Genomic DNA, 26,640 nt, shown 5'->3' with positions numbered 1-26,640 from the left:
AGCGGTATAGCAGTATATTTTTTAGCAGCATATTATAAATATATGTATATACACATAGGGAATACTTTGTTCAGTTTTTTTTTTTTTCTTTTTCTCTTATCATTAGAATGCATCCTTGTCAGGTTATCAGGTTGTTGCACGATGCCAAGCACCTTTTTAGAACACGTGGTTTAGTGTTAGCAAAGCTCATTGTTGTATTAGGTTGTCATATACAGGTTGAGTCAGAGTGGCATTAAAAAAAAAAAATCAGTTTTAGTTGGTGTTAGTTGGCAGGGATGTTATCAGGTAGTTCACAGGTAGTTATGGACAAATGCATTTCATTCACACTTGTGCACTAGGGAGATTCTTTCAGGAATGGGTAAGGTTTTTGGTCAAACCTGTTATGATTGTTTTCAATGGATAGGTTCAAATTAGGCTATAAAATGTACTGTCTGTAGTAGATCACAGCACACATTTGTATGCCTTTGTATTAGTAACTTTGTGATCTTTGTGATGATTTTATGTAAATGAAGTCATATGTTTTATGTATAATGTAAAAGAAATCGTAGTGCTTTTTTTAAATTTCATTTTCTTTAATGTCTTAATTTCTGGAAAAATAAAAACAACCAGTAATATTTTAGGCATTCCTGAAATGTTTTCACAGCCTTGTATTTGTTTAATCAGTGACAGTAACCACAGTTTCAAACAGACAACGATGTTCCCAATCCTCAAGTAAAATAGCAAGTTGTTTAGAGGTAGACCTGGTGAGATATGTATTCCTCGCCAGTTACAGCCCAGTAGTATCAGCACTCAATGATAATACAGATGTTACACTAGATAGTTACAACTGGATGCCTTGTACTTGCTGGGGACAGTTTGTACATGTACAATACTACATTTGCTGTGTGAAAGCATTTCTCAATCTGGAAGTCTAAATGACTGTTAGTGTTCAACAATATAAAATAGCAGCAAAAAGTCACATTGTTCAGAAACGGCATAGAGTGATTTTTTTAAAACCTTGTCTTAACAATCCAAACCAGAACAAAACAGAAAACCAAAGTGTTAATGTTGCATAATTTGCCCAGTTCACTGGTATTTCCCTGAAGAAGAAAAAAATACTGCCAGCAGTGTTTCCTTGTCTTGATACACGCATGGAAAGCAACATACTCCACAATACATAGAGATGATGATGATTTACAATCCAATTCATTCATAATGTGTCCCATGTATTCTATTATTTCAAGAAACCCATTTATTTGTGTCCATGAATAATAACCCAATGTCAGCATAATGTTCTTTTAAAAAAATAAAAGAGTAAGGCGTCTGGACAATGTTGCTTTGGATACAATGCATGTTTTCGATTCTGAATTGTACTGATATTAACAACATAGACATGTTTGATAATTCCTGTATCATTTCTAAGGGATCAGACTTGAAGTTTCCACATGACCCATAAAACCACAATAACACAATAATGAAACCTGTGTTGACAGCAGTCACTGTCTGTGTCCACAATCTTGTCAATCTCTAACATTTTCAACTCTTTCTCTGAGTAAACCCTAAACCCTTTCTATAATATAAAAATCAGAGAGTAAAGGAATTAATATCGAGCGAAAGTATTATCTGTAAACCAGAAGCCCTTACCTGAAGAGCATGAAAGAATGATAACCTGATAACTTTCTCATAGTAGTTAGGAACAGTAGTGAGCAATGTCCTTCGTCCAAACATTACTGTTTATCCTTCACACAAATGACCATTGGTTCTCAACCTTGCCTGATTTACCATACACCCAGTGGCAGTTGTAGCTTGTGTGGTGGCATGGACACTCCTCCCAAACACACACAATTGTGTGCAGACTGGTTTTATATTATCGTAAAGGATTTAGCACAAACTGAAAAAAAACCCCAATATATTTGTAAAACTATATATTTACAGTATCATGAATGAATTTTGGTTTATTTGGTAGTATTTGGTTCTGTATAAACTTAAATAGATGTGCCACTCCTTCTACCATCCAGTGGGGAAACCTCAGGTCAAGCTACCTTCATTCCCTTTGTATACCTCTAAGTGGAAGACCCTCCCAGGCTTGCTTAGTTCACAAACTAGAATCTGTGTGCCCACTCTGACAAGGTTAACTGACCTACACAATAACATGATATCTTTAACATGACATGCAAATGAATTCAATCAAAAATCAACTGTGCCAACTGATCCTTTATTCCATCCCTCCCAGGCAATCCGTGCTGCACCCTGTAAAATGCCCCCTTCGGCAGCTGCCTATGTCACCCACACATAGATCCACCATTGCATACACCGTACCAGCTCTTGTGGTGTACAAGTCTGTAAACTGTATCTGTGCCAGTGCTGTGCTTAATACAGTATTGACAGGCCCTCTTAGACCTGCCATCATCCTTCTTCTCTAGCCTACCAAACAGCTTGAGAGAACAACCATCAGAAAGGAGCGCTGGGCCATCACAGCCTTCCCTGTGTCTCTGTCCTGAGTGCTTCCCTGCTTTGTTTACTTCAGTGCAAAAGACGAGGATGGGTGCTATTTTGGTTTGACCCATCTCCTCCGTTAAGCTCTTCTGGAAGGAACGTACCCTCTTTGTGAGGACACTTGGCACGACCTTCAAGCAAGCCACTGAATCTCTTCCTTACAAAAAAGAGCTTCTAGACCGTTATTTGTTCTTGATTTTGGACTTAGTCTCTGACGATGGCTTAGTGTCCCCGTTGCTTACAGACACGTTGTCGGGTGCAGGCTTTGCTTCTTGTTTGGGTTTTCTCGGGGCGTCGGGCTGCCACAGGAAGAACTCATGCAAGAGGGTGTTGACGGTTTCAGGGCACTCCATCATCACCATGTGACTGCCCTCGTTGATGATTTTGAGGAAGGCCAGGAGGAGAATCTGTGATGAGACAGACAGGTTGAGTCAGAGTGGCATCGCAAAAAGGATGAAAATAAAAACACACTGCCAACTTCCCTGTAAACGTTTGGCAGTATTAATGCAATGGCAATTCAAAGATGACATTTCACTTGTTGTTCAGTGGCATGTGGTGATGAACCCTCATGACACGGTTGACTATATCTTGAGAAGCAGTGATCCTAATGGAACTCATATGTACAGACTGAAGTGTTGTAGTGAGGGCCCTCTCAGGGAATCTGATGACATACCTCTGCCATTCGCTGATCTTCCTCCACTGGCACAAACTTGTCGTACATGCCATGCACCAGCAGGGTCGGAACTGTGATTTCTGCGTGGTACACCTCGTCTCCCTCTGGCCAATACTGCCCGCTCATCATGGCCCGCAGTACAAAGGAGGACACGTTGAAGGCGTTGCTCTCTTTCAAGAGCTGTTTCTCTTTTGCTCCTTGATGAGCAAATCCAGCTCTAGGAGGAGCCATAATGATCATAAAGTCTTAAAATCTTTCCATTTATTTCAATTAAAAAAACATTGCTGCATACTATTTATACACTCATAAACTATTTTATACTTATAAACATCATACATACACTCATACTATTAATATACTTATAAACATCAGAATAACATATATAGACATAATATGAACAACCACAGATGTTTTAATAAAGAATTACATTGTAACAACTGAAGCTTGGTCAGAAGCCAGCACGCTTGGTAACAATGTGTACTGTATGTATGCAAACGGCTCTGAGTTGATGCGTGGAAGGTGCCCTTACTTGAGAAAGCTCCAGGAGAGGCATGGTGACATACAGTGCAGCACGCAGGCTGGGAGATTGAAGATGGAACAGATACTTGGCTCCAGAGCTGTGGGTCCACCCCCGTTAATCATCACCATCTTATGGACCTCGTCAGGATACTCGTGGGCCAGGAAAGTGCAGAAAGAAACACTGTGGGAAAAGGTAAGATTGTTTGCTCTTTTGTTTACGACAGCACAGCTACTTTCACATCAATGTTTACGCACATACATATATGAGTGTTTACATAATACAGCCAGAATAGACTGGCTTTCTTTTAAACATCACTCTTAGATACACAACATGAAAAACAGATTAAAATCTGTGACTGACCACAAAGATAAAAAAAACAGGACCCCCAAAAACAGAGTAAATCCACAATACATTGCTGTGTTACAATACATTGGTTTGCTACATTATACATGATTTTGATGTACTGGTGTAGTCTTACAGTGCTGTGCAACTTTCTCCTCGTATGTCCTATGTGTTGTATTATACTACATTGTGGGACACAAAAAAATACATCAATGTCATACACGTGCCCACATTTAGGTCCTGACTCTCACATGGGATCCTTTCTTAAAAAAATAGTGAATTTGTGGCATGTGTCCCTGTCAGGCATTACAAGTCTTCAGTGTCAGGAAGAGACAGCTGGAGATAGAGATATGAAGCCTACTTCCTGAGTACAACGTAATAACTGAAAATATGTCAAAGCAGATGGAATTACTTTTGTTTCAATGATAAAGGGACATTTTTTTGTTTTATTGGCACACACTTCTTGAATTCCTCATTCTTATGTTTTTAATTATTACACATTAAAATAAAACATAGGGAGCATTTCATAGTTGATCTACAATTTTGTGATATAGCCTGTAAACTGTTTACGGAACAGTTGTGTGTAAAGATTGTGTGTAGTTGGAAAGTTGGAAGTTATTGGCTTAACGTTAGTATTGTCACCTCACCAAGTAACACAGAGTTATCCAGTATCCATCAGTATACTCACCCATAAGAATGCCCAACAAGAATATTGCGCTTTCGGGCATATCGCTTAAATATTGCCCTCACATCCTCTGCCAGAGCATAGAATGTGTAGGCAGCCGAGACCTGAGGTACAGAACTGGCACCGTGCCCGGCCAAGTCCGGTGCCACTACTTCGTAACCCAGGTGGGAGAAGAAGTCCAGCTGACTGCCCCAGATGTCCAGCGAGCCGCCCACTCCGTGGATGAAGAAGAGGGCCACGTCTGAGTGTGTGCCCTTACAGCAGGTGATCTTCCTCTCACAGTCGATCACCACCGTGCGTTTCGGCTTGCGCCGCCTGCGCTGCATTGCCTGAGGCTGCTGCACCACTAGACCATCCGGGCTGGCTTTGGACTCCTGGGGAGCTGTGTTGTTGCAGTCCGACAGCTCCACCTCCACCGTGCTGTTGGGATCTGGGTCCCCGTTCTGACAGTTCAGTGTCTCCGAGCGCGCAGCATCACTGAGGTTCTCGATGTACAGTTGCCCGTTGCGGAAGACGGAGATCTTCCGCTTGCAGGGGATGCTGCCCGCTTGACCGGGGTAGTCATCCACCACCTGCCGGTCGGGGATGATGTGCCGCACCCGGATCACCCTGCCAGGCTTAACCTCCACAAACTCGAAGCCATCCGCAGGCTCAGAGGTTTCTATTGGGACTACAACATTGGCTGATCTTCCTGTTAGGCAATAGATGATTCTTTCCATGACACCAGCCAACATGGTGCGGCCCTACAGTAAACACAAACAAGGCAGTAGGGCAATTAGTATGCTTCTTTCAAAATAATCACTGTTTATTTCCAAAGGACAGAAATACAGGAGGATCAGTAAAATTTAGAGACATTTGAAGAAGTTAGTTCTTATCTAAGGTACGGCATAAAAGACACTGCACACAAAAGAGACACTGTTGTGTGTGAATAAACTGTATAGATACTGTATGCATTAAAAATTAAAATGATCAGCCAAGTATAGACTGTACACAGAGTCAAACCATGGCTTACTGGATACGAATAGAAGACCTGAACACAAGGCAGAGCTAACCCTGTATGTAATGTTCCCTCTCGTTCTCTTTCCATACCACAAATGAAATGGAAAATGGAAGTGTTCATCTTTGTCACACCAATGTAGTTAACAGTTGACTCAATGACCAACATTATATAACATTGTCTATAGCAGGCTAAGTAATCCAAGACTATAGCGTCAAAGTGTGTCACCTCGCCATACTCCAAAAGAGTGCGTTCAACAAGAGCGTTTGGGAAGCTCAGCTTGATTCTGACAAAACAAGTAACATGATGATTGCAAGTTTGCAAGAAAAACTGTTTGCCTTGCTACTTGTGCCCACAGGCAGTGCACAATGGTAATGACACTGGAAAATCATATAACCAAAACCCCTCTCTCAAACACAAAGTGCACTAAGAGACAATCAGGGACAGTGGTGAGTTTACAGCAGCATGTGGGTTTTGGTCTAGTGAGCTAGATACCTAAACCACACATTAAACCTTGCAAATACCACCCAGAACCTGATTGGCTCTGCTATAAACTTGCTAACATGGTAACTGGAGAATTTTGGCAACATAGTCAGCAAAGTCAGGCTGTGACATTGTTTCATTTTCGCAGTATGTTCCAACCCAGAACACAGACCTCATAGGACATATTCTGGATGGCTATTAGGAAGACACATGTTTATATGCCCTACACATGAGGCAGGGATGTAGTGGTAAAATAAGAGGTGGGTAAACTATGAATTCTGTGATCTCGGTGAGGTGGACTGCTCCATGGGCTATACCAGGGGTCTCAAACTCAAATGAGCTGGGGGCCACTTCTGCCAACGTCATCTGATTGGAGGGCCGGCTATTTCTGAAAATGCAATGTTCTTTTTTTCAAATACCACACAAAACTGCAAACAGAAAGTGCAAGTGTTTTATCTAGTTTTAGACACATGTGCTAGCAACCTTAGCTTATAAATAAAATAATGATAAAATAAATATTAATACAAATTATAAAACAAACAAAAATTTCAAAAGGCCATTGCTTGAAAGTGGTCAGAGATAAAGTCCTACTGTAAATGTAAAAATCTTTGAGTATAAACTAAAGTTTATGAAGGGGGTAAATGTACCCATCACTGGATGGCAAGCACCTCAAATTATGCACCTTTCAGTAAATACTGAATGAACATATTTGAGCAGGTTTACTTTCCTTTTTTTCATATTACCCACATAACAAATTAACAGGAAGACACCTAAGATGTATATGGTTTAGTGATGTATTACTAAACCACAAGGCCTACAATAAAGTATTCTGGTCAAATCAGTTCGCGGGTAATCTGAGTACCCAGAAGTTTGCATCATATTGCGGGTGACTTTCGAGTTCTGTAGAGCCCTATTTCTACTAGCCCTGCTGTCTGTACCACGTCCATTACGGACACTTTCATCACGATTACCACTGCAACCTCCAAGCTATGTTGGGCAGAGGGTCGAAATAAGCATGGTATGCTTAGTGGACACCGTCGTATGCACGCAAAGACGCACCTCCATTCACAGACGCACTGTGACTATCACTGTCAATAGACGATCGGTCATAATCTCCAAAAGGATATTCTCCTTCAGAATCAGAATAGGTGAATAACATAGCCTACCTAAGACTTCATCACACGTGAACGTTTTTCAACATTAGGTGTAGGCCTATTTCTGCTTCAATTTGTGCAAAACTATGGCCTGCATCGCTTCCGCGTCTTAAATGCACGTCTTTGTGTTTCTCGCATGTAATAGGCCTACAAGTATTTCCTGAAAACTTTGCGCAGCGATTTTGGGTTTGAATCAAGCTCTGGATGTTTAGCACATAGTGGAGCAGAGTAGGCTACAAATGAGATTTGTCACTGTACTTGGATCTATCGTCTATTTTAATCAGTATCGTTGTTTGTTGCAATTAAAAATAGCCTCAAGGGCCGGATTACATTATTATTTTGACATACGTCGCGGGCAGGAATTGGGCCGGATTTGGCCCGCGGGCCGGGTGTTTGAAACCCCTGGGCTATACGATTTTTCAAAAAAAGCATTCAGAACATGTTTGATGATGAGGTTATTGTCCAATGTTTATAACAATACCAGTGGTATTAAATGGTTCCTAAAATGTTGATGTGTACATATTGCGAATGTGGATAATACAGTGTGATTTTTGAAAGTTGCAATTGGCGAATAAACTCTTTTGAGAGGTGGATAAACTCTAATAAGAGGTGGATAAACTATTTCTGACATCCACTACATCCCTGCATGTAGGCCTACCATCAGAATACATTTGAAAAAGATGATACCAAAACTAGTTGCCTGATAAAAACATACCTCAGAAGTGGCAAATATGCGTTAATAGAAAAAAAAAATGTAGCAAATCACTGTTTGTTGTTATTGTTGTTATGCTTGGTTGATCCAGGATGTGTGTGGCCTAATAATTTAACATTGATGTAACAATGTATCAACTAAAGTTACTAAATTTTCCACTCTGAATTTTTGCCACTTCCACTGAAATTCTTTTGGTGAACTGTACGCAAACAAAGTGGTGGTGATTTGTTTTCAACATTTTGACTATAGGCTATGTGTATTTTAGTGTCCAAAAGATGGTGAGCTCTTTGGAATAATAATAATTAAAAAAAACATTATTATGGGCTACATGTGGGCAACTGTAGGCCTAGGCCTACTGCCAAAACATGACCCCAACCTTGCCATCAGGCCTTAGGCTACATAACATGGGGTTCTTGGTGATATGACATGATGACTAGGCTATTGCCTTACTTTGCCTGTTATCAATAGATGAATTAGTCATTAAAAAGTAAATTGCTTATATTAAGCTACACGCTCAAAAATGCATAACAAATCCTCAGCAGCTCCCCTGTGTAAACATGTTCTTTATTTGGCCATGTATAACTGGGTTAAGAGCACTGCTAATGCAATCTCAGTGATCCAATGTTAGCTCCGTAGTAGGCTACTGTTCACCAGTGGACGATGGGACCGACATAACCTACAGTTGACATACACACTGAACAATGAGAGTAATTGCCAGAATGTTTCAGGCTTTGTTCTGCGGGAAACATTTGGTGGTCACGTCACGACACTAGGCCTATTTGAAAATACATAAAACTTGTCGATCAGTTCCTTTAGCCTAATATTGTGACACAATTAATACCACAATAACTGTACTGTTAGAGTTCTTTCACTTACAGTGGCAAAAGTATAGGCTTTATAATTAATAAAATCTTACCTGGTGAATGATGATTCCAATAGCCTACATCTGAACGTCTGATATTGCAGGTTTACACCATTCCGTTGCCCTGCGTTGTGGAAAAAGACGAGATGTAATCTGCAGCCAATCCAATAATCTGATTTAATTGGAATCTGTTGCACTGTCCAAGGCACATGAGACGTGAGCTTTTACAATGTTACATTAAGGGCCTATCTGGTCAAATGCGACACTCCATAGACAATATTGGCCTAACTGTTCCACTTTGATACACAGGCTACTTGATTTGTTATTATAATGGTATAACTTTGCTATTCTTCTTAACACACGACCGAAGCATCCAATAATGCCCTCCTTGTAGCATCAATGTACCTGCCCCCTACTGTTTGACCGACAGGCGAAATAGCCTGTTGTGATCACAGACGTGACATCAACCAGCCAATAGGCCTACTGTACTTCTTTGAACTCAGTATTTTTCGAAAGTTGTGCCAGCCTGTCCCATGGGAATCCTGGACAAACCCTCCTTCCGACGTTTTGATGGAAACATTGAACATCTGAGGTAGGAAATTAGGAATGAGTAGCCTAAGCCTATAAATACCCAAGAAGGCTTCCTGTAATTGCATTCAGGTATCTTTACTTGAGTGGGCCTAATTTTCTGACAACTTTATACTACCACTCCCCTATATCTGTTCGTTCTACTCCTTATCCTTACATTTTCAAAGAAGTAGGCTACAGTAGGAGTAGAGACAGCTGTTCTGCCAGCAATCTAGGCCTCCCTCAAATAACAACAGCAACAAATTTGCCAGGTATTTTAGGCAAGGCACGACAAGTTTATTTATATAGCACATTCCATGCACAGGGGTAATTCAATGTGCTTTATAATATAAACAAAAGCAGAGTAATAGAACATAAAAGCATAAAAGGGCTATGTACTTCACCTTTTTAATGTTTAAAAAGTAAACTACATAGAATAATTAAAATAAATAAAAAAACAACATAGAATGAATAATAGTTGTTACATTAGAATATCTATTTGTTAGGCCTCTCCTTTCAGCTAAAACAGTTGGTCAAATAGTCCTAAAAATGCTAGGATGGGTTACCTTTTACTTCTATAGCCTACCCGGAAGTCAGGTAGCCTATGTATCTATGTATAGGCTACTACATATCAGAGTCTAGTTTTACATTTTACTCAAATAAAGAAATTAAATCTGTACTTATACCAGTCTCTTTTTTTGCACAAGCAGGCTTGAGTAGCCTATGGGTACTTTTGCATTTCACATATCAAGTTATTGTTTGATAAACCGACATGAACATAGGTCTGCCAATTTTATATAGGCCTAGGCCTGAATATACCCTGACATCATGAGCCTGATTATTTCAGTAGCCTTAGACCAGGTATTAACAGATGTCAAACCTGTATTCTTACTTAGAATTGTAAGTGACATTCTACAGAAATAGCATTCCCTTATGTTGCCCTCAAAAAACATCTTACATAGGCCTACCAACCTAAAACTATAGGCCTGCAGGGAACATAACACAACATAACATTCAGTCCAATAAGCAAATTATGAATGATCCAACAAGTAAACACTGAAATGGGCCTGAAAAAGTGAGGTTATGTATTTGTGTATACTGCCACCTTGTGGTAAAATAGTTGCATGAGTTCACTAACAGAGTGAGATTTTGTGAGTTAGTTGAGGGGTGATGTCCCACTGAATTTTTACCAGACAAATAACCACCAAGAACATCAATATCAACATCTTTTAATAACGTGAGACAACACACGTATTCCTGTGAACGTGCAAAACCGATAAAAAACGAGGACAAATAACATGTTCTGTAGACATTAAATGCCTAATCTGTCAAATAAACACAGCAAATGCGGAAACCAAGAGGTACATAACAGGCACCACAGCTCTGAATGGAGAATAAAGAAAAGACCATGAACATTCATTTATAAACATGTACATCTGTGGGTTAAGTATCCTTCACTTTTCAGAGTTTAGCTTAACTATACCCATTACGTTCTCATGTATGTTATTAGCCCACAGAAAAGAACACCAGTCCTTCTACATGCATCTCTTCTCTTACATTATATTTTGTGACCTTGGCATCATGATTCCCCTCATCCCTAATCATACATTAATGTAATTATGAAATCCATAGACATATGGTGGTTTACCAATTGATTATTTTCTTAACTTGAAATCCACCCAATGAACCTCCCACCGACCCACACACCCATGAAATCCATCCTATTCACGCTCCCATTCTGGGAAATGGCTAAATTCTTGTGGAATTAGACTGATGTTTAAAATCTAGCACTCATTTGACCTCCGGTCATCTGATTGTAATCAAACGCAGAGTATCACACACACACACACACAAAAAAACCTAAAAACTAATCCAAAGATGACAACAGTGTGAGAAAAAAAAATTACTACCTTGAAAGTACACATGAAAGAACTATGTATATAATTCTTGGTAAGGTAAGATGTGAATTTATCATATACTGCAGGTTACTATTGAAGTGCAGCAGATAATGGAAAAGTTAATTTTTATCCAAGGCCATTACTTAATTATATATTCGGTTATTTTTGTACACAAGTAGAATCTCCATTATAGGCCTTATGTAAAAAAAGAAAAGAAACAAAAGCGAAAACATATTTAGTCATCCAATTAAAAACATTATGGACAACATTAAGATCAAGATGCAAGTCTAATTAGGAATAGCATGTTGCACTGACAGTATGTAAATACTGTGAGTCTTGTTCCTTGCATTAGTTTTAGAATATACTAAAAAGAGGAAAAGGTTTTAGATACTCTACATAAATTACTATAGATCAGTATTATTTTAGAATGCTGAATTATGACAAGCTAATCAGAAAAGCTAAAGAATAAGACAAGTAATTGTGCCACTTGGGTTGATCCATCTACTGGAGCCGTTTTGTCAGAAGAACAGCAGATTCAAGAGTAGCCTATTAACACTCCAGAAATGCAGTCTCACCAATCAGTAGTAGTCAAGCTATGAAGCATTGCATTATTTGTTCCTTTGTACACACACCGACATAATATATAGTACTTGACCCTGGAAAGAAAATGTGCAGTTCTTTTTATCATACTTTAATCAAGAATGCTGAGAAGGCCATTCAATTCTAAAACAGGAATTCTAAAAATTTGACTTCAGTGCATTACACTTTGGTAGGCCTGTATTTCATCCATTTACTGCCCACTGGAAGCAGCCTCGATACCTCTTTGCGTTGTCTATACATCACAGTTACGTTACCAGGGACAGCCTATGGATCTATCATGATACTGAGGATTACGGTCAGGGTAGTTACACAGGTCACTGAAAACAAAAAAGTGTCTGTATGAAAAGATGGTTGGCGGGACAGTTTTTGGGCGATTCAGTGGCTGACCACACCATGCCCATAACCACAGGAGGAGCATCCTCAGGCGTTACACAAAGTGGATGTGGCTGGGGGGGGATTAAACATCACACACACACACACACACACACACATTAAAGCCTAATGTCACACCATGGCACGCCACGACTGATCAGGCTGGGCATAGTGTGGTGATGCTAAGGGCGTGCCTTTGGGCAAGCAGCACTCCTGTGCTCACGCATGGATGGAGGAGAGGGAAGGGGAGGGGAGCGGAGCGGAGGGGGGCCATCACTTGATGAGAACAGTCTGAGCACAACTCTTCAGCTCACGCCCCACAGTGTGATGACAGGGAGACGGCAACAGAGGGAGAAGCCAGGACTGTCCAGCAGGGGGGTCAATAGTTGATATGCTTTGCATGGCGCAGTTCACAGAATGCAGACTATATTTTTTCGGCAGGCGGGGGTTGGGGGGTTGCATGAGGAATGGAAAGGTTGGGGGGTTGGGGGTCCTGAAACAGTGTCGGCCAAGACCGGTGGGGCATCTGCGTGCCTATGGTTCATGAGCCGAGTCCAGGTGCAAAATTTCTCTGCGTCGTCCTCTAAGAATCCAGAGAATCAGCTGCAACAGAAGGCAAATGAGCGCACGTTAGCTCCATGTCTGACCCACTCAGCAATAGGCAACACAGAAACTGCCCAGGTAGCAGTAAAGCTGCATCACTGAGCTGGATCAGCAATATTAAAGCATTGAACACAATATAGTTATTCTACCTTAAAATAAAATTCATTTTGATGGCACAGTGCCAATGTGTGCCCAAAACGCCTGGTATTGCACTATTTACATTTAAATGTATTCATTTACCAGACACTTAAGTGCCTTGCTCAAGGGCACGATGGTGGAAGCCGGGAATTGAACCCACAATTTTTTTTTTCCAGACTGTTGCATGCTAGCCCAGCTCCTTAACCACTATGTTACCACTGCCCCACTATGTTATGTTGTTTTCGTGGGTAGGAGCATAACCCTTCTCTTGTTTTAAGACAAATAGGGTACCCTCTTGCCGCCAAATGGGTACCCAGTACATTGAACATGGATGAAAAGGAGAATTCTTACATTGTGTTTCTTCAACAGGAACTAATTGACCATAGCAAAACAATGTGTGGTGGGAGAAAAATACCCAATACCAAATAATCTAGCCAGCAATAATACTGCACCAAGTGTATGGTATTTCAGAGCAGAAAGTGAAGTTACAGCATTACATGTTTGCTTTTGGCCTTTGGGTGTATTGGGGTGGGTGGGTATACAGTATATTCATAATTCTGTACAACTGTGATACCATAATAGTAAAATATAAATGGTGTGACATATAATCGTGACACAGTAATACCGCCATGTCTTATGGTGACATGGCTTGGTATATATTGCTAGAAGTAAGAAATAACAGTAATGGAAAAAAAACCCTCACACAATCTTCCTTACTCAAAAGGCATCCTCCCTTTCCCCACTTCCTTACCATCTTGAGGTGGGTCTACATTAATGTCTTCTGTTTCAGTGTCATCTCTCATCTCCTCATCCTCGTCCTCTTCCTCCTCCAGCTCACTGGCGATAAGCTGTCTGGCCAGCTTGATGTTAAGGCCTTCGTTATAATGCATCTTCCTCATCATCTGAAACTGCTTCCTTTTCTCTGCCAGAGAGACAGACACAGAGGGAAATTTAATTGATGTCCCCAGTCCACTGAGGGAACTGAGAAACAGACAGTTATGGACGCAGGGGGAGAGAGAGAGAGAGAAAGAGATAGAGATAGAGAGAGAGAGAGAAAGAGAAAGAGAGAGACCTGAAGAGTTCTGGTTCCACCACAGTTATGGACGCAGGGGGAGGGAGAGAGAGAGAGAGAGAGATAGATAGAGTGATAGAGAGATAGATAGAGAGATAGATAGGAAGAGAGAGACCTGAAGAGTTATGGTTCCACCACAGTGAGTATGATTAAGTGCGTGTTGAGCCACAGAAGGCCAGATGGTGAGAGGTGAGGTGGAGGATGAGGCATCCCCAGGGAACGAGTGCTGCGGACGAGGAAACTTCCAGAAACATAACTCAAGCACATAAATAACGGCCTGGATGCCACGCGAGCTGCAGCTCTAAATCCAGAATCACGTAGGGGTCCTTTCAAATGTCACAAACCACCTCAATACTCCAAACCAATACAACCATAAGACACATAGGACCTCACACATAGGACTTCACACGTGCTCTCTGTTAGAATGCTCCCCATATTCCGATTTATTTTCTTTCCAGGACATAGCAGCTTTTTATGATGAAAATAACAGATACTTCAAAAGAGCAATTGGGGTGATTAAAAGCGATTAAAAGCGTACTATATGCACAAACAATACACAAATCTATAAACAGGGTCCACCTCACAAAATCGATTATGCTTATGAGGTGCCAAAAAAAAAAAAAAATCCTCTGAAATGATTTGTCTATCTCTGTTTAAAGCCAACCTTATCCCTGAGCCTAGGAGTGGAGCGGTGCATTCATGAGGAACCGGTCAGCCAGAAAAGGGATTAGTCCGCGCGAGCGCTGGCTGGCCGGCCAGGCCCATTAGTCTGCATGGACGGCTTGGAGTTGAGGGGGACAGGCCCCCCCCCCTCCATGGGTCACAGTCACATGATAGCACAGTCACAATTACCCACAATCACCTTTCTCTATCTATGACCAGACTGGGGGGGAAAACGACAAAACATCCGCAATATCTCACATTCATGATATAATCTGTGAAATCTGATCAACAAACAATCCTGTCAAATGAATCCCTTCAGACGAAGAAATCCACTAAATCACTAAATTCATCATCAAAAGGCAGCTGGACATGAGGATGAGTGATGAAGCCAAACGAAAGCCACTACTAACTGGAGCAGCAGACCCTGTGTGCAAGCCAACTGTAAAAAGACTGACTACTGAACAGGAAGGGAAATATGTGTGGCTAACCTGCCTGACACAAACATGAAAGCCTGGGGCCCAGGGGGCAAGGAGAGGGCATAACATGCTCCGCTGGACTAAAATACGCATGGACAGACCGAAGAATAGTGATACACACAACATTCTAATAGTGGGTGTATCCATCACTGATAGGAATACACACAATCATGACATAAAAGGAATGTTGTGCCAAATCCAGACAAAGATAGAAGGATGACTGACAGAAAGATACATTAAACAGACAGAAAGAGAGAGATGGATGAATATATTGGCAGAGAGACTGAACACGGTGTGTACCTTGCTCCTCAGCAGTGAGCTCCTCCTCTTCCTCCTCACTGCTCTCATCCTCCTCCTCCTCCTCCTCCTTGCTCATGAAGCGAGGTTCTGTGCCTTCTGCCTCAGCCAACCTGAGAGAGAGAGAGACAGAAAGAAAGAAAGGACGGAGACAGAGAAAGAAAGGAAGAGGGAGAGAGAGAGAGAGAGGGAGAGAGAGGGAGAGAGAGAGACAAAAGCACAGACGGCAGATGTGACACGAGACCCACTGAACAGAACTCACACACAGCCATCGGCTAAAAGAAAATCTCTACATGGGAAAGAAAGAAACAGGTCAGATATTTCTGGACAGGCTTCATTTAATTCGCTCAGCTGGACAAAGTCGAACACGTCCCCTTGCATGTGCTTTCCCTACACCACAGTGCAAGAGCCACAATAGTAGATCAACAGTATTTAGCAAACAACTGTGGTTAGACATGGATATCTGAGAGGAATTCCAATGGTGAGGCTGGCTTCTGTGCCGCACACGGTTGAGACTTGACCCAGGACCGTTCACTTGAAAGCCCTGGAGCCCAAAATATAATTACCGAGGACAGTCAGGTAAAGTTGTTTGTGTGTTTGTGGCATTTCTAAAGGGCTGCAGGTGGTAAACACAAAAACACAACGCACTTGGGGAGAGGTCAGTGTCAGAGAGCCTCAAAGCACAGAAGAGAGGGAGGGAGAGGTGGGGAGGCAGGCAGGGAGAGGATACGAGGAGAACAGATGACAACATAGGGCAGAGACGGACAGAGACAGAGGGACTGATGAGGACAGAATAATAATAATCGACAGTAAAGAAACAAGAGATGAAGGGAAAGTGAGGCAAGAAACAGAGTTTGTGTGTGTGTGTGTGTGTCCATGCAAAGGACTGTGTGTGTGAGGCAGAGGCATAAACAACTGAAAGCCTGAGCTAGATAAGCTAGCAGCCATTCCATTACTGAGACTGGACCATAAAAATAGTGTGTGCTCAGCGTGCAAGTAAACAATGGTCGGAGAGGACACAGCAACATGTCTGCCAGCTATATTTATGAGCCATACAGTGGGGACTGCAATGTCATACAATGAAGCCCACTGCGCCATACTGCAGATATAGTATCTACACATACATACAGATATGCACTATATGTACTGATACATCTATAACACACAGAGGACAGATGTGCAGTTGCATCCTAAAAAATGACCTGCAGGAGAGCTACTAGATTCAGCAATAAAGTTACAAACTAGACAAAAAGTCTGTAATTAAATGTCTAAAATGGGTAATCATCTCACATTAACTTGTCGAATTGGTAAATGTGTTCGGTCAGAGGAGGGCATTGAAATGGCACAATCGATTGGTCTGGGTTTCACCTGGCATGAAATAGTGGCCAAGGATAAATCACCTCCATTAAGTGATATGTAGCCAATAAGGTTGGCTGCAGCCATTAGGATGCTGCAAACCAGGAGCTGTTTGTAAAATTGGGAATGTCAAATACACAACCATGTTTAAAGCACAATGAAGACCCTCTCTGCTCAATATGTGGGACTGTCTGACGGACTGTGTGTGAACCAGGATTCTGCCTCAGTGAGTTTCTGTCTTGAGGGCAGTAGTTGGAGCATCTGTTCTGCCTGAGAAAAGGCAGAACAAACGAGAGAGAGAGAGAGAGAGAGAGAGAGAGAGAGAGAGAGAGAGAGAGAGAGAGAGAGAGAGAGAGAGAGAGAGAGAGAGAGAGAGAGAGGCGTAGAGAAAAGACTGAATGAGAGAGACACTTAATCTGAGACACGGGCAGCGCTGGGCCATATGCTCCTGCTGCCCCCGATGACACGCAGAACTGCTGCTTGCCGAGAGCCACCTTCCTGCTTACAGGGGAGAGTAAACAAACAGTGTATCAGTTACTGTGTGCTCACACCACCCAACTGGGCCTTATCTCACGGGTGTCTTACAGAAGATTACTCGATTGCGCTGGAAAAAGTCAGCTTCCCGTGGACATCTGAGAAGTCTGGGAGACATGGCTTTGATGAGGGGTACTAGAAATATGCCGGGATGTTATCCCCTGAGAGCCTTTCAGCTGTAATGAGAGCTAGGACCTGGTATTAACATTGCTTAAGAACAGGGTTCTCACTCCAAGTCAAATGCAAAATTCCATGACTTTTTCCCTGACTTAAAACCTGAATTTCCATGACTTACTATATAATTAATTGTACAATATACCGACCAATGATTTCAGAGCAGCCATGTAGCGTTCAAAAATCTTTTACTCCTTTAGACTGGGAGAGGAATAAATGACCATTGAATAAATAAATTTGGGCTACTCAAGCAAGCAGTAATGCTAATATCCAGATATACTCCAATTCGGCGTAGAAATACTTTAATTAATGTACTATTTTTGGCAAGTACATTTTAAGCTGCTACAACAAAATTCCCTGATATTCCATGACTGGAATAGATGATAGTCTGGCGTTATAATTTATTTGCCTCGGGTGTACTGTGGAGTGGGTAAGACTGTTTTAGTGGCAGGCTAACACATAATGATGACTTGCGCTAGCCTAGCACCTGCGAACTCTGCAACTAGAAGGACTGGGTGAAACATGTTGAAAACGGTCTCCACTGATAAATAACACACTTACTAACTTGGAAATGAGGTCCTACATGTATGTCCAAAATCTTGAACCACCCCTTTAAGAACAACCATGGGACTGATTACAATAGATTGAGATGCATGAAACAATGGTTCCTTTCCATATTGTCTGGAAAGGGTTAAAACTGAGGAAATAACAATAAAAAATACTGAAGATTAAAACGAAATATATAATACTAAGCTAGGCGTGCCTGAGCCCTGAGCCATGTTGAACCTATCCAATGCTAGTGCTGATGTTTGGAAAGGCCCTGTGACAAAATTGAGCTAAAGTGGCTATCCATAAAAAGAGTTCTGATTCCAGAGGTAATGAGCCTCCTATCCCAAGAGCATAAAACTCCAAACTGATCCCTCCTGGAAGAGTCAAACCACAGCGATGTTCTTGTGAAAGCAGTGTACTTTTTTGGCTCATGTTAAAAGGATCATATTTGGTGTTTTTTTTCCTATTCTAGTTGAAGTGTACAGTGACAACAGAACGGTATCATTTCACCTTCTAATATAACAATCAAATCAGTTGTTCCAGAAGGAGCATAAGCAGTCACGTGAAGTGAAGGTATGAAATACGATATCTGACCCACACTAAACAATCCACACAAGACCCACAGAATCCTTGTCAAAACATAATACTGTGCCAATCCTTGTCTCCTACAGACATAAAAACACCATAACAGGTAATCTGGCATTTAGCACTTACTTTCTGGCGAGGTCATCTACCGTGACCGCATTGCCATCTGAGTCACTGAGTGCCCCCTCGTCATCCTCATCCCCCACCATCCTGCAGAGGAGGAAACAAGCAGACAGAAAGGGAGGGGGGTATCATTTCTGATTGGGGACACAAGGTTGGAAAGCCAGAGGCACCCTCTGACCTTTCTAGCTGTGCATCCTGACAGATCAGGTTGCTCCCCTGAATCTGGCCAGTGCCCTTGTTCTGTGTTGACACAGCTGAAATTCATCCAGAGCAGCAGCAGCAGGAGAGGGAGCGGGAGCGGGTAGCCCCCCCCCCCCCGAACCTGCACCGTAGGCACCGTTTAGCTTCCTTGGGAAACTAGCCTCCTCTTATACAAAAACTACCCCTTGGTGGAGCAATGTTTATAGAGGAGAACGGGATGAAACTAACCAGGACTGACAGACTGCTCTTCAGGAAGGACATTAAAAATATATAGTTGACATTTAGGGCATTATTCTTCCACACCCTGACAGCCCTTTTTCCCCCTTCAGCACACTTTGGGAAGGACAGACCTGTGATGAACTCCACCCACATCTGTACAATGATCTTAAAATGAAAATGTTATACTCATAAGATGATGATCCTACTCTGTATGCCAACAGGTGCATTGCTATCAACTCACCGGTTGTACGGCGTACTGGGCTCGTCAATCTTCATCAAGCCATAGTCCTTATCAGCTGGGTGATACGTGGCCAGAATGTTCATTTCGTCCCATTTCTGCGACTTCTTCCTGTAAACCCAAGTTAGAAATGAGTGCTCTGGAAGCTTATATAGTCTCGGCCATTAATACTGGCACATTACTCAAAGAACACATTACTTCTATGCCTCTGCACCAGTTTGAAACTCCTAAAAGAAATAAATCTTGTGAAACTATCCCTACAAAATCAATCACAATGTAACCTCTGTGTAGTGTTAAAGCAGCACTAAAAAAAGATTTGCTCTCGGGGTCCCCCTACAGTTGAGAAGCGCAATAATAAACAAACTAAATATGCGTCTTTTGCAACAAAGTATGAACATAACTCTGATACAATATAGAGGGAATGCACAGACAGCAGTCTGTAGGAGATCTCGGAATACCTATAGCATAGCAGCTCTTTCCATTTAGAGTTTGGAAGGGAGGCAGTGTTCCTACCTGAATACCAAACTTACTATGGCTGTTTTAGATGCGATAAGACTCCTCAGAGTGCGGCAGAAGTGCCTTTCGCCCTATTAAGAGTTTATGTGCCATTGAAATGATTTTGGAAACGTTATTTTAAGGTAAAAAAATAACGATTTAGGGGGCCTTTAATGAAATATAGAAAAGGTGTTTAATAACCTTAGTTATTAGTTTTTAATCATGACAACAGATCATTAATACAGAAGTATATAGGCTACAGATCTGCAAAGATCAACAACTTCTGAGGAATATTCTGTGCAGAGGAAGATGTTGGCCGAGGCTGGGGGATGTTTATGGGACTGGCTGATAGCGGGCGGGTGACGGGCTGTAAATCTGGTTACTGCAGCTGGAATAATCCTCCGGCACAGTCTTCCTATCCTGCCCACACCCCTGGTACACTCGGCACTTGAGATGATGTCCAGTCATCAGAATAGGACCTGATCTACCCTGTACCAGCAAGTCAAACCAAAACACCAAATGTAATCCCCTAGCACACACATTTTTTGACTCATTCTAGCCTCTATGCAGGACACTTTGCCAAACCCTTTCCTTATCTTCCTTAACAAACTAGACTGCCACAGCAGAGGTGGATTTTAAAGTGAACCTCGATGAGGTCAGGCTGAGCGCTCATAACTGTGTCAGGGAGTGCAGACAGCGTTGGGAGGGTTTGTGCTGTGATGTGACAGTGCGGTCCATGGCTGGAGGCAGAGAGTGTGCTGGTTTTATGTGTGTGTGGGCAAAATGATTATACAACTCAGAGGCAGCGGTACTGGGCTACAATGCCAACCAGGATACCTACTGATGAGCAGCAATACAGCTTTGCATCAGCTAATCCGTGCACTACCTAGATTCACATTAAGGTACACACATTACATTCATACCCAAAGACTTACTCCAGGCAATGTAGCAGCATCTACATACTATCTGTCCAAACTCATCAGAGTACAATGTAATCATGAACCTGGGTTGCAGATTTCCAGAATTAAACTAACAGGTGTTCAGTTTGGTAATAATAGTTCTACAATATCTGTCAATTTAATCAGGTTAAGACCATGGCCTATATTTTTAGGAACTCGCATAATACTGTGCCTCATACTCAGAGTAATCACTTCCTGAAGTAAATGTGTCATTAGCCGTAATGAATGCAACAGGAGTGCGTCTGAACATACTGCACTGGTGCTGATCTGTAACATAAAGCGCAACAGTGTACTATAGCATGCGTCTTTGATTTCACGACATAACCACTGCTCAAAGAGTCTAGACATCTAACCTCCCAGTTCCTCTGACAGACAAGGTAATGCAGTAAGCATACGCACTTCTATGACACTGGGAAGTACCAGAAAATGGAATTGTGTTGTGCTCAGGGGTTAGCTCAAGTTAAGAGGAATGTCACAGGATATCCCTCTTCAGACAATTTGCTTTACTGGGAATGTTGTGCCTGTGCCACAACATAAACAATAGCACTGGTATCAACAAACACAAAAGATCAGCATGCAGGAGTCATTTTCATACCATCATTTACAGTGAAATGAAATAGTACATCCTGGGACACACCTTGCATGTTGAACGGTAATACTGTTTACCTTAGAAGAGTGCATAACTTTTCAGAAATGGAGGGGTTGGGGGGTGGCGTGGGGGAAAAGAACATTATTTCACTGTGGAAGTGCTGTGTATTCAAGAAGCATGCTGGTAAATGTAGGATCCCAAAGGATCTTCCCCCAAAGGATGCTCCACAGCAAAAAGGAGGAGATGAGAGCGTGACTACCAGCATTTAAAAAAAAAAGGTTCTTAACAAAAGTTACAATTTGGCCATCATAGTGATGTTAATTACTCATTTAACATGGGAAAAAATGTGTGCACATAGTACGCCTCATTATGTAGCGCTCATCAATAATTCCAAAATCCAGAAATCCAGAAATAAGCCATGCTATCCTTCCTAGATTTAGTGCTTGGCTGCACATACAATCCTTCAGGATACATTTTCCCCCTTTTCTCTGTCAGAGACTATTTTGGTATCAACAGAAGCTTCCACTCTCCTGGGAGACTGGAGTTCAGTAATAACTGCCATTCTTGAATGGCCTATTTTTGCAGGGGATGGGTAGACGGGTTTCTGGACATATTCTCTAGTAGACATGGCAACTGTTCCTAAACTTGCCAAAAGCAATCCAATCCCTCAACATTCAGTTTATGTGTTTGATGAAGTAAGCCTAAAGCAAGTTATGTAATTCTGAAAAATCCCCATCAAAGTGACAGTGTGAGGTTGGTTGGTTCTTACGGTCTACTGTCCTTTATATAAAATAAAAAAAGCCTGTCAACAACAAATAAGAAACTTGGCCTGTGACCAACTAACTCAGTTCACTTACTGAAGATAATCACCCTCTGCAGTAGGAGTCATTACAGATGGAATCAATGTATTAGACTCTGGGCAGAAATTAACCATTCCCTGTACCTTTAACATGTCTTACAATTGAACAGGTCTTACTTGAGCAAATGCAATGTGGCAGTTGTTGGTGAGGTCCATGGCAGTACTATAGATAGTCATATACCCAAATGATGACAATTAAGGGATGCAAGGTAAACAACTGCTCATCATCGTTTCATTAGTCACTCGGCCAAAAGCGGCCAAATACATCTAGACTCTAGAATGATTTTGCCAGTGTTATCTTTACGTTGTTTTAAAACCAAGCGAAGGTCGACTATTTAACGTTAACTCACTCTAGCAAGAAATGAGTAAATGCAAAATCTTCACAACAACCATGACCGGCAATGGAAGAGCGTTATGATTGGCAAACTTATCTATCTGTTTATAATATATTTGACAGATTGCAAGGGTATATCAAGTGTAATACTTTTTCCTTACTAGAAAAAAGTAGATATCTGTCAGAGAATGCCAGATAACTTGACACCTTAGTTGCTTCGTTGGCACAAATGTTTCAGGCTCCTTCACCTCCAGCTGTTTACATTTAAATGTTAAACTAGTTTGCATGCACTAGGATCAGAAAATGAATGTCACAATCCACGAGTGGTTTGATTAACCGTAGGTGGCACTTCGCTAACGTAACCTAGGAGTACAAATAAGACAAGTTGACGTTACTCGGTCGCCAGGATCAGTGCATCATCACCAGCAAGCAAGCTAACAAGCACACTGGTTTAGAGATCAAAGATGTGTAAACCTAGCTAAGCTGTTGCCATTTGTTGATAGCATTAGGATAATGTAAACTTCGAACTTCGCCACAATGCCACAGACCCCGGTTAATGCATTTGTTTCGTAGATAGAAACGGGTTACGTTACTCTACTAGGTAATATCAACGAGTGTTCATGTCAACGCCCCCTGAGAGCTTTGGGCCAGAGCCATATAAAGCTAGAGTTGAGACAATGGGTGTTCAAAATTCGTTAAGGTCACGTGGTTCATGTAAACTTCAAATAGTTCCCGGAAGTGATTGACAATGGATTAGAATGCATTAAATAGGCTACTGTTCAATGATAGACAGAGCCACGATTTTGGTTAATTGACAGTCAATAAATGCATTGATATACAATATTTATAACACAGTGTAATTATTGTGTAAACTATGTAGTTATCCTACCATTACAACAATATTAAATTAAATTCCAGACCTTATATCTTAGCCTGCTATATAAGGTGACGTTTTTTCCCCGCCCTTTTACGTATGTGTCACTTAATATTAATTTCTGTACAAAAGAAGAGATTCTTTAGAAAACGTAATTGCACCCACCCCATAAGTGTATCTAAATTATCGCTATATAAAATAAATGACCTCGTACAGTGACTCGAAAAGCTGTAAACAGTGTTTTTGAGACTGCGTGTAGCCTACAAAAGCGCATGGAGCTCCTGTGAAATTTTTATTGCAACGAGAAACTGTAACACAGCTAGTCTAACATTACTTGTTTGAGCTTTCTACCCCGCGTTTCCTCTGGTAGTCACTGATCTGAGCTAATGAGCGAATTACCTAGCCAAGCCTAGCCTATCGTCGCGGCAGAATAAAAAAAGTTTAAAAGTTTTTTAACATCTCCAGTGTAATGGTGGGCATTCTAAGTTAACCGTAGCATTATACCTACCTATTTAGTAACCCCATGGTAATGCGAGTGATCATAATAAAATATAAAACGTGACATGTAAGTCCTTCGATAAATAACCAGGATATGAACTCATTAACATGAACAGCATTTTGTCATCGTTTGTCATTCACCGTGCTGTGAACAGCAGATGCTAGGCTAAAGAGCTTGAGATTCAGACAGGTGAGCACCTGGAAATGGTGTGCATTGTGTCAGAAAATAGCAATTTGATCAGTGACCATGCATCATCAGCGCAAACTTTCTGGGGATGGGGATTTTACACGATCCTTCATCACTGGGCTAGTGTGCCCTGCTGTGTTAATATGACCTGCTGATGCTAACAGCTGCAGCTCCCTCAAATCTAGGTTCTCTTATGCATAGGCTAGCGTTTGCCAATGAAAATGAATGTAAAATAAAAAAAACGGTCCTGCTCCTAACTGAAGAAACGTTTACGTTACCAACAATGTTAACAACAAACTCCGTTTCACTGCTGCAAGTAGGCCTACAAAGTTGGCTGTAAATATGCTTCGCCATATTTAACGAACCAGCTAGCTTTGTGATAACAAAATCTTACCTTTTATGTGTTTAGTCCACTGAAAGTTATCCACATATCAAACGATTAAATCCACAGTTATGGAGGAATTGTTTTGGGGAAGCAGTTGCACTTTATCCCACTTTTGCTGCCTTTTTAAAAATTAAACCACTTAAATCCATAGCCTAGATGAGCATTGCATAACGTTACAACTATGTTGACATGATGGTAAAGCTAAATGCCCAAGACACGTCACGTCATAAAAGTTGTAGGCTACAAACGCAAAAACTTAATGACAGCTCGTTTGTGGTGTTGCCTAGTGCTGCCTAATTGAAATGGTATAGGCAAGGTTTATCTTATATTAGGTTATTATGTGTGGCACATTTATTGGGCTTTAGCCTCTTTTAATTTATTTGATAAGGAACTGATAAAAACTGAGCAGCAGAAAAGCTGTCATAGTCGATACATAAATAGTTTATTATTATAATTAGGTTATTAATACTATTACTTTACTACTATTACTGTTGTTACTGTTAATATTATTATTCGGATGAGCCAATAATGTAAATCTGAGTCTGAAATGTTGGCTACAAACAGTCTGTAACTGCACTGCTGCTATTATAAATTGGTAACTTTCGGGAACTATGAGGCTTCCATTAGCCGCCATTGTTGAAAAAAAATGGAACATTAGCGTCAATGGAGTTGTCGCAACTCTACCTTTAAATGGCTCTGCTTTGGGCTAACTTCAGGCTAACGTCGGCTAGGATAGCTTCTAACGTTAACGTTACGCGCCTTTTCATTAGCTACAGCCAGTGATTACCAGCTAACGTTAAGCACTAACACACTAGCACTATGACGAACGGTAAATGATATCGTTTACATAGCAGAACTGGAGAGTGGAATCACTGCGCAAAACTATGATTAGCAATCAGCCCCATTACTATTGGTTGTCAAACTTACAACGTTAACGTTATAGTTGCAATACAAGAAAACGTCAACAACGTTAATGTTAGCAAGGTATCTGGCGTCAGACACGGCATGACTGACTGAACCATGGTGCCAATTAGCATTTGTTTCTCACTTACTGTTGGTCGTCCTCTAATATTCCTAGCGCTGCCTGCTCTGGATTTTCCACCGGGACTTCGGGGGCCCTTTTTATACTCGCCCCGCTTTTTTTGTTCTTCAGAATACCTTTAATGGGCCGGGGAGCTGCCATTCCACACGGTTACTACGTCAACCCACTTGAGAGTGCTCCCAGTCTGAGCTACAACGTTGCTAGTATTCAAGTTTCAGTGACACTTCAAGACTAAAGAGTTACAATTAACATGGGTAGTTATTTAGTGGCAGCATTCAGGAAAATTTGATGGCATAACCAACAACTTCAATAGCCCTATCGTTACTTGACTATACACTACCACCCTCCCTGAACTTGTGTCGATCCGGCAAGATATCTGACGTTACAGCCCTCATAGAACGCGGTACTATCCTCTTCTAATGTCGCGAGATTTGAGAAGGGTGAAAGGGTCGTGGATTGGTTGTAGGCTATCTGGTTGTATCCTTCTTTTCATACTCTCATCTTTCATAAATTGTGCTTAACTGTCGAACACATGCAATTAATAAAGCGAATTCCCAGACATGTTCACCGAGTGTAAGACGGTAGGATGGTATGTTGCTTCAAGTTGTTTTGGTAGGATAAGCAAAAGTCAGACTATGTAAATTGGGCTATTATAAGTAGCTTTACTTTCTGAATGTCAGGTAGCCTAATGGCCACCTTACACCAAACAACTTTGACAAGATTTGGGAAAGATTCTTAAAAGATTGTAGTCTTTTAATTAATGCCCCCCATTCAAGCTTTACTCAAAAGACTCCAGTCTTTGAAGAATCTTTCCCAAATCTTGTCAAAGTTGTTTGGTGTAAGGAGGCCA

General features: G+C 41.4%; 2 protein-coding genes across 3 annotated transcripts; both read right to left on the bottom strand.

Moving 5' to 3' along the window:
- Positions 1–702: 702 nt before the first annotated feature.
- Positions 703–9,239, bottom strand: LOC121678222 (protein ABHD8-like). The gene is made up of 5 exons (XM_042057569.1): positions 8,958–9,239; positions 4,699–5,438; positions 3,678–3,848; positions 3,149–3,365; positions 703–2,882 (listed from the first exon to the last, which is right to left on the bottom strand). The coding sequence occupies exons 2-5, from the start codon at positions 5,427–5,429 to the stop codon at positions 2,658–2,660; spliced, it is 1,344 nt and encodes a 447-aa protein (XP_041913503.1). The 5' UTR covers positions 5,430–5,438; positions 8,958–9,239; the 3' UTR covers positions 703–2,657.
- A 1,444-nt stretch (positions 9,240–10,683) lies between these two features.
- On the bottom strand, positions 10,684–26,187 carry ppp1r2 (protein phosphatase 1, regulatory (inhibitor) subunit 2). Of its 2 annotated transcripts, XM_042056767.1 has the most exons (6): positions 25,801–26,183; positions 19,572–19,679; positions 18,917–18,997; positions 15,593–15,702; positions 13,833–14,003; positions 10,684–12,943 (listed from the first exon to the last, which is right to left on the bottom strand). In XM_042056767.1, exons 1-6 carry the CDS (start codon positions 25,929–25,931, stop codon positions 12,924–12,926), a joined length of 621 nt encoding a protein of 206 aa, XP_041912701.1. In that variant the 5' UTR covers positions 25,932–26,183; the 3' UTR covers positions 10,684–12,923. The 2 variants fall into 2 exon arrangements, with proteins under 2 accessions (XP_041912701.1, XP_041912702.1); XM_042056768.1 differs by lacking the exons at positions 10,684–12,943; positions 13,833–14,003; positions 15,593–15,702 and adding an exon at positions 15,725–17,215 and having other exon boundaries at positions 25,801–26,187.
- Positions 26,188–26,640: the final 453 nt, after the last annotated feature.

This window comes from Alosa sapidissima, chromosome 12 (genome assembly GCF_018492685.1).
Source record: "Alosa sapidissima isolate fAloSap1 chromosome 12, fAloSap1.pri, whole genome shotgun sequence".
Taxonomy (NCBI): Eukaryota; Metazoa; Chordata; class Actinopteri; order Clupeiformes; family Clupeidae; genus Alosa; species Alosa sapidissima.
This window is presented reverse-complemented; position numbering and strand designations above follow the sequence as displayed.